We start from the raw sequence: 8,143 nt of genomic DNA, 5'->3' as shown, positions 1-8,143 counted from the left end.
TTTGTGCACTCCGGGGGGTGGGGGGGGTGTCCCTAAGCCCGGTCTGTGCCCTCTCGCAGTCTGAGACCCCTCAGGAGATAACGACCTGCTGGCTTAGGCCTGCTCCTGGGAGGCAGAGGGCAGGCCCAATCCCTAGGTGCAGCCCCTGGTCGGGCTCAGAGCAGGGCTGATTGGGGAGTTGGGGCATCGCCCCCTGTCATGCACAGAGCAGGGTGGATCTGGAGGTTGCGATGCCACCCCCAGTCACGCTCAGGGTAGGGCCGATTGGGGGGTTGGGGCACCGCCCCCTGTCACACTCAAGGCAGGGTCGATGGGGAGGTTGTGGTGCCACCCCCTGTCATGCACAGAGAAAGGCCAGTCGGGGTTGGGGCGCTGCCCCCTGTCACTCACAGAGCAGGGCCCATCGGGGGGTTGGTGTTCCGTACCCTGTCACGCACAGAGCAGGGTCGATCAGGGGGTTCGGGAGCTCCCGTCATGCACAGAGAAGGGCGGATCAGGGGGTTGGGGCACCGCAGCCTGTCACACACAGAGCCGCATGGCGATCAGGGGGTTGGGGAGCTCCCCCCTATCAGGCACAGAGCAGGGCTGATGAGGGGGTTGCAGCGCCTTCCCCTGTCACGAACAGAGCAGGGCCAATAGGGAGGTTGTGGCCCCGCCCCCTGTCACACACAGAGCTACAGGGCGATCAGGGGGTTTGGGCGCTGCCCCCTGTCACACTGATCCCTGTGCTGGGAGGCATATTACCCTTTTACTATATAGGATAGAGGCCTGGTGCACGAGTGGGGGCCGGCTGGTTTGCCCTGAAGGGTGTCCTGGATCATGTTGGGGGTCCCCACTGGGGTGCCTGGCCAGCCTGGATGAGGGAATGATGGCTGTTTGCAGCTGGTCACATCCTCTTCAGGGTGGGGGTCCCCACTGGGGTGCCTGGCCAGTCTGGGTGAGGAGCTGAGGTCTGTTTTCAGGCTGGCGGGTGACTGAAGCTCCCAACTGCTCCTTTTTTCTTTTTTATTCTGGGCCAGCTTTAGCTCTGAGTCTTGGCTCCAGCTCTTAGGCCTCCGCTGCTGAAAGCAGGTTTCTGGCCTTTGTTTACCTTCTGTATTTGAAACAATGTTGCGATCCTGCTGGCTGAAACCCGACGGATTAAAGCAGGTTTCTGGGGTTTTGTTTAGCTTCTATATTTGTAACATAGTTGCTTAGAGTTGCAGCTCAGAGGCCGGCAGCCGCAGGCGGGGAACGTTGGAGTCCTCCGTCACTGAAGCAAGCAAGCCTCATGTTTGCTTTAAGCTGCCTGGCTGCCGGCCGCCATCTTGGCTGGCAGTTAATTTGCATATTGCCCTGATTAGCCAATGGTAAGGGTAGCGGTCGTATACTAATTACCATGTCTCTTTTATTAGATAGGATAATACACAATACCTGTGTGTTAAATATAACCTAACTCCTCAATTAAAAACTGATGAGAATCTTGGTCTAAGAACATTGATTGGTTATACTGCTTAATAGTTCTCACCTGTTCTAGCAATCACTAGATAATGATAAAAATTCTCATACCTGCCAGGTCATCTTTTGGTAGATTGCATGTAATATTTTCTTTCTTTTTCTAATTTATTTTGCCAAGGCTCTTATTATCATATGGAAAGTAGGTAAAGAAACTCTTTGTTATATGTTTACTCAAATTTCTTTTTAAGAGATTTCTCTACAAAAACTATTTTAAGATGTTTTTGATATTTGCCTAATATGTTCTGAAAATGCTGCCTAAATATTTAATTATTATCCTGCAATGCCTGTTACATACTTGTTCCTACTTTGCTTAATGACTAATCATCTAGAAGAAAACTTTGCCAACACCAGATGTGTTAATTTGCTAGGGTTGCCATAACTACTTACAGACTGAGTGATTCAAACACAAAAATGTATTTCTTAGAGTTTTAGAGGACAGAGCTTAAGATCAAGGTGTCAGCAGGTTTGTTTCTCCTGAGGCCTCTCTCTTTGGCTTTTGGACGGGCCATCTTCTTGCCGGCCATCGGTAAGTAGAAAAGTGCGGCCTGTAGGCAGCCCCCAGCTGCACCTGATCTGGGAGCAGGAAAGCAAGCCTGGCCTGCGGGCAGCCCCAAACTTTGCCTGCTCCCCATTTGCCATGGTGATCCGAGAGCAGGAAAGCAAGCCTGGCCTGAGGGCAGCTCCCAGCTGGGCCTGATCCGGGAGCAGAAAGCAAGCCCAGTCTGCAGGCAGCCCCCAGCTGCGCCTTCTCCTGGTCGCCATGAGGATCCGGGAGCGGGAAAGCAAGCCTAGCCTGCAGGCAGCCCCAAACTTTCCCTGCTCCCCGGTCGCCATGGTGATCCAGGAGCAGGAAAGCAAGCCTGGCCTGTGAGCAGCCCCAAGCTGGGCTTGAAACGGAGCAGGAAAGCCTGGCCTGCAGGCAGCTCCCAGCTGGGCCTGCTCCCAGGTTGCCATGGCAATCCGGGAGCAGGAAAGCCCAACTTGCAAGCAGCACCCCCATCCTGGCCATAGCTCAAGGGAGAGTACAACATGCAGTGGAGGCGAGGAGCCTGAGAGATCAACACAGAGGGGCTCCTGTTCCAAGCCTCCATGGTGTGGCTGCGGGCAGGCCCCCAGCAGACACATACACACACACACACACACACACACACACACGCACACACAGTGCCTGCTCTGAGCCTCCAATGTGGCTGGGGGCAGACCCCCAGTGGGGACACACACACACACACACACACACACACACACACATACACACACACACGGGAAGCCTGCTCCGAGCCTCTGCTGCCAGACTGTGGCCATCAGTAGGACATCCACTGAGGGCTACCGGACTGTGAGAGGGGCAGGCTGGGCTGAGGGAACCCCACCCCCCAGTGCACGAATTTTGTGCACCGGGCCTCTAGTCTATCTATATAAAGAGGAAATATGCAAATTAGACCAGGATGCCATAACAGCTCACGACCAGACAGGAGGAGATTGCGCATGCAGGGGAGACCCGGAGCAGAGATGGAGACAGAGATAGGAGCTGGCAAGCTGCTGCACCCCAGCTCGGGCAGGTCCCCCAGAGCCAGAGCGGACACAGACAGTGACAGGGGGGCTAGCCCGCAGCCTCCGTGGCCGAGCGCAGGCCTGGAGAGGAGATGGCAGGCCCACCGGCAGCAGAAGCAGTGCGGGTCTGTCTCAGCTCCCACGGAGGCAGCAGAGCTTCCTCCCAGCTCCCATGGGTGCAGGCCACTCGCTTCCGCCTCCCACTTAAGCCACGTGGCTCCCGTGGAAGCAGCGTGGCTCTTAGCAGCGAGCTGCTGTGCCGGGGTCCAACCCCAGCGGGTCCAGGGGTCCCCAAAGGTGTGGACGGAGTCGGCGAAGAAGGAATGACACGGAGACAGCGTTCAGTTGATCAGCAGCCTAGCCAGGATCTCCAGCCAAGTTCTGGTCTTGATCTCCAGAGAGGCTCTGTGTCCATGTTCTCTTGCTAGGTTCTGTCTCTAGGTTCTGACGCCAGTTTCTGTTCTCTTGCTGTCTTCTGAATTCTGTCTTCTGTCTCTAGATTCTGAGTTCTGTCTCTTTCTGTCTTGTTACATCTAAGGGAATCCTGTTCCAGGGGTTCCCAAAGGTGTGGACGGAGTCGGCGAAGACTATCCACCCTCTTCCTACGGTGGAGTCCGATCCGTCCCGAGTGCAGGGCGCTTACCTAGGGGTCCCTGTTCGGGCGCCAGATGCCGGGGTCCAACCCCAGCGGGTCCAGGGGTTCCCAAAGGTGTAGACGGAGTCGGCGAAGAAGGAAGGACACGGAGACAGTGTTCAGTTGATCAGCAGCCTAGCCAGGATCTCCAGCCAAGTTCTGGTCTCCAGAGAGGTTCTAGTCAGGCTCTCTTGCCAACCTCTGCAGTCAGGTTCAGTCCAGGATCCCTTGCCATGTTCTCTCCATCGAAGCTCCTCCATCTCCAGGTTCCGCGTAGGTTCTGTCTTCTGAATTCTGTCTTCTAAGCTCTGTGTTCTAAGTTCTGTGTCTGAAGTTCTGTCTCTCTGTCTGGTTACATCTGTATTTATACCAGTTGATTCAATCCTATCAATCTCTATTACAAAGGTTAGGGTGTTTCTTATCTCTATTCCAGGGAGTAAAGATTATGTAGCTTAAGCATGATTATTCATAGTTAAAATGATTAATTACCCGCCTGGCACTTAGTTAAGAGGTTTTATTCCCTCCCTAACTTCAGGGGAAAATCCCTACCTGGGGATTCAACCTTTCTCGGAGAGGTGACCTTGGTCAAAACACAGCGCCAAGAAGGTGAGCAAACATATAAAGAACAGTATGCCATATATGCCATGTCCCTTGAAACAGCAAGCATGGACCGGCTCCCGGCACTGCTGTTCCTGTGTGGAAGCGGTGGGTGGCCTACTGCGTGCGATATCGTGCGATATGTTACTAATATTATAATAAAACCCCACACACCAAGGAGTATAGTCCTTAGTTTATGTGTTTGCTTCTTAAGTAGAATAAAAGCTCCTTGAATAAAGTGATTGCCTGTAGACCACTAGATACTCACAAGTATTGCAAGGTGCCTATATCCAGGCAGGTGCTGAGTGACATTTGGGTAAGCATTCATTTGGGTATATATCAATGCAAGTCAGAGGAGATTTTTCTTCATGTTTCCAGGTTCCTGTGGTCTCTGTGATGGCTACTGGTTCTTCCCTAAGGATAATGGAGTAGTAGTTTATACTGTTACACAGGGCAATAGAGAGATTCTGAAAATCAAATTGAAAAAAACCAATGAGATGTCAGAGATATGAATGTGGTGGGGTGGGGCTCAGATAGAAGAAGAGTGTATTTGAAGAAAATTTAAATTTGGCAAGAGAAGGATAGAGTGACAGGGAAGAGCAGGGACAACAGAACATCAGGTGGGAATTGGAAAGCCAATTGGTTTTATGCTTTCATTGTCTGAATGAGAAGAAAATGTCCCCAGAGGTAAACTGACTTTTCAATAGCACATAAGACTTAGTCCATAGAGGCTGAATTAGAGAAAGATGAACAGAATGAAGGCTGGTAGCAAGGGGAGAAGTTGAAAGTCAGAAGTGGAGGGGAAATGAGAGGCTGAATCAGTGCCTAGAGTTTAGGGAAGTAGCACTTTTTCTTTTTTTTTTTGGTGGTGGTGGTTTGTTGGTAGAAGAAGGAAGTCAGAATAGAGGTATTGTGGAGTATATTTATCTAAAACAGAAGCTGAAGACAGACTTTCCAGAGAAAGAAATAACATCTGTAAAGGAAATGCTGTTTCTGCAAATTCCATTGTTAGCTGTTCTCCTCACAGCTGGTAACAATGAAGATGGTAAGAACTCTGGCAACTGCCCTGTTGGGTACAAAAGGGATGTGTGTGTGTGTGTGTGTGTGTGTGTGTGTGTGTGTGTGTGTGTGTGTGTGTCTGCGTTCTTGTGTGGTGCAGTGTCCCCAGAACATACCTGGAGAGGAGAATGTCAGCGTAGTTCTCAGTATCCCGTATTCGGGGACCCTGTGCCCTTCTGAAGGTTGTTTGTAAAGCCTGGGTTCCTGGGAAGCTGAATGTCTGCGGGGGTAGCCATGGCTTCCCTTACCTCCACATTCTGAGTGTTTCCTTCCTGGCACCTTCCTTCATTCTCTCTCCTTCCGAATGCCTTTCTTCTCCTCATTCTTTGTGTTCTTTTGCCTCAGCCTTCCAGGAGGAGATCTCCTTCAAAATGATCCACAGCTCTTCCTTCCACAACCATTCCTGGGTGAAAATTCGGTACTCTGCTTGGTTGGGTGACTTGCAGACACATGGCTGGGACACCAACTCTGGCAGAATTATTTTCCTGCACCCTTGGTCCAAGGGCAACTTGGGCAAGGAAGAGATAAAAGAACTGGAAGAATTCTTCCGTGCTTTCTCCATTGAAATGCCGCACGAACTTCACAGACATGCCAGTGAATGGAAGTTTAAATGTAAGTTCACTTCCCAAAATGGGGAGGTGCAATGTGCTGGATGAGGGGTGTGTGTGTCTCAATGAGTACCTAATTCCAATTTTCCCCACATTCAATTTCTTCAGCATTCTCTGTCTGTAAATTTATTTTAACCTATTGCACTACATTCACCCTGGGTTATTATAATCACAACTCTCACACTATGTGCTTCCTTATTCTATTGCTCTCACCATTTATGTCACATTCTTTCAACAATTTGCTCACTTCATTTTCCAAAAAAAAGGTCATTTTTCCTCTTCTTTCAACTACCACCAATTATACTTTTTCTGAACTTCTGATCAAACCAAAGTTTCTTCCATTATCTCAAAGCCCCCATACTTCTTCTATTTCTTTTTTTTATTCCAATAATTTCATCTTTTTATTCCCTCTTTCCTCTAATTTATCATCCATCTTTCCTAGATCCCTTTGAGATTCAGATAAGAATGGGCTGTGAGATGCACCCTGGGGGAGCCATAGTAGACTTCTATGGATTTGCTTATCAAGGATCAGAGCTCCTGCACTTCCAGAACAATTCATGGTTGCCATCTCCAAAGGGTGGAACAAGAGCTCAGGATATGTGCAGACGATTCAATCAGTACCTGGTCGTCAAGAACGTAGTACAGAGGATTCTCAGTGACACCTGCCCACGATTCCTCTTGAGTATCCCTGAGGCAGGGAAGGCAGATCTCCAGAGAGAAGGTCAGTCCCATATCCTTCCTCAAAGAATTTTCTAAAATTATACCTTCCAACCTTCCCTTTAAATTGAGGATAAGGAGTCAAGAGGGAGAAGTATCATGCGTGATGAATTCCCAGCATGTCACAGATGTGTCCTTCTAAACTGATGTGAAGATATGAACCTCCAAGTCTGTGTTAGAGTCCTGATCTCAGTATCGCTCCTGTTCTCTGCAGTGAAACCAGAGGCCTGGCTGTCCACTGGCCCCAATCCTGGTCCTGGCCGTCAGATGCTGGTTTGCCATGTCTCTGGCTTTCATCCAAAGCCAATTTGGGTAAAGTGGATGCAAGGTGAACAAGTACAACAGGGCACTCAACAAAGTGATATCTTGCCCAATGCTGATGGGACATGGTACCTTCAGGCTCTCTTGGATGTGGAAGCCACTGAAACATCTGGCCTGTATTGCCGGGTGAGACATAGCAGCCTAGGAAGCCAGGACATCCTCCTCTACTTGGGTAAGAAACACTGGGGCCCACACTGGGAATAGGAGTGGATAACGGTCTACAAGCAGAGCAGGAGAGCCAAGAAAAATTTGGGATTTATGGCCTCCAAACCCAAAAGAATGACAATAGATCAATAAATAAAAGAGTTGAAAATGAGAGACCTGCAGAAGTAGGAAGATGTTGAGAGTTAGATGAAAGATTCATCTCTAAAGAGGGAGGAGAGAGCAAACAAGAACAAAGATTAGTGAGGCAAACACTCAAATAAGAAAGTTACACCAGGGAAATGCAGTAAACAGGAGGTGGGATTGAAATGACACCTTGTGTGCACCCAAACCCACAGAACATCATCAAGGCTCCGTGGGCTGGATCATCTTGGCAGTGATGGTGCCCCTGGTGCTTCTGACAGCTCTTGCATTTTGGCTTAGGAAGCGCTGGTGAGTTTTTTGTGCCCATCTTTCCTGTTCTTTCTTCACCCTCTCCCTACTTGTCTTCCCACCTTTCTTCTCTCTCCTCTTAGTCCTTCTTTCCCCAGTCCCTTTCCTTCTACTCTTCAATTCTCACCTCCACCTCATGCAGAGTAACTTCCATCTCTGTTCTTATCAGGTCACATTGTGATCCTCCTGCCATTCTTCAGCCTTTGGAATGAGATCCAGCAGACCTGGGATTCCAGACATATTTAAACGCAGCATGGCGACAATGTCCGCTCAGCTCTCCATGTACAACTTTGGTTGCTTATGTTTTGTTATTTGTGTGTTTAACGGTTAGTTATTAATATGAGCTAAAGGTAATTTTGCTTTCTGACCTGGGTCTGAGATTATAAAACTCTTATTTTAACTCTGGATAAAATGAGATCCTACCAACCGCTACATATTGAAAAATTGATGAATCTCAGGCCCATTTCAGATGTCACTTCTTTATGGGGCCTTCCCTGATTCACAAGTGGAAGCAGCGCCTGAACTCCCACCACGCTTTTCAGTGGACTTTGCTGAATCTACTTCTCAC

At 49.4% G+C, this 8,143-nt stretch overlaps 1 protein-coding gene across 1 annotated transcript; it reads left to right on the top strand.

The window, feature by feature from the left end:
* The first annotated feature begins 4,344 nt into the window (after positions 1–4,344).
* Positions 4,345–7,821, top strand: LOC132238800 (T-cell surface glycoprotein CD1a-like). Its single transcript, XM_059704851.1, has 6 exons — positions 4,345–4,384; positions 5,163–5,321; positions 5,681–5,947; positions 6,386–6,664; positions 6,875–7,153; positions 7,745–7,821. The coding sequence occupies exons 1-6, from the start codon at positions 4,345–4,347 to the stop codon at positions 7,819–7,821; spliced, it is 1,101 nt and encodes a 366-aa protein (XP_059560834.1).
* The last annotated feature ends 322 nt before the right edge of the window (positions 7,822–8,143 follow it).

This window comes from Myotis daubentonii, chromosome 7 (assembly GCF_963259705.1).
Source record: "Myotis daubentonii chromosome 7, mMyoDau2.1, whole genome shotgun sequence".
Classification (NCBI taxonomy): Eukaryota; Metazoa; Chordata; class Mammalia; order Chiroptera; family Vespertilionidae; genus Myotis; species Myotis daubentonii.
Note: the sequence above shows the minus strand (reverse complement) of the source record. Positions and strands in the feature narration are given on the sequence as shown.

Coding starts and splice junctions, on each gene's coding strand:
- LOC132238800 (XM_059704851.1), top strand. CDS start 4,345: ATGGACCGGCTCCCGGCACTGCTGTTCCTGTGTGGAAGCG. Junction 6,665..6,874: donor GGCAGATCTCCAGAGAGAAG/GTCAGTCCCATA, acceptor TGTTCTCTGCAG/TGAAACCAGAGGCCTGGCTG. Junction 7,154..7,744: donor GGACATCCTCCTCTACTTGG/GTAAGAAACACT, acceptor TGTTCTTATCAG/GTCACATTGTGATCCTCCTG.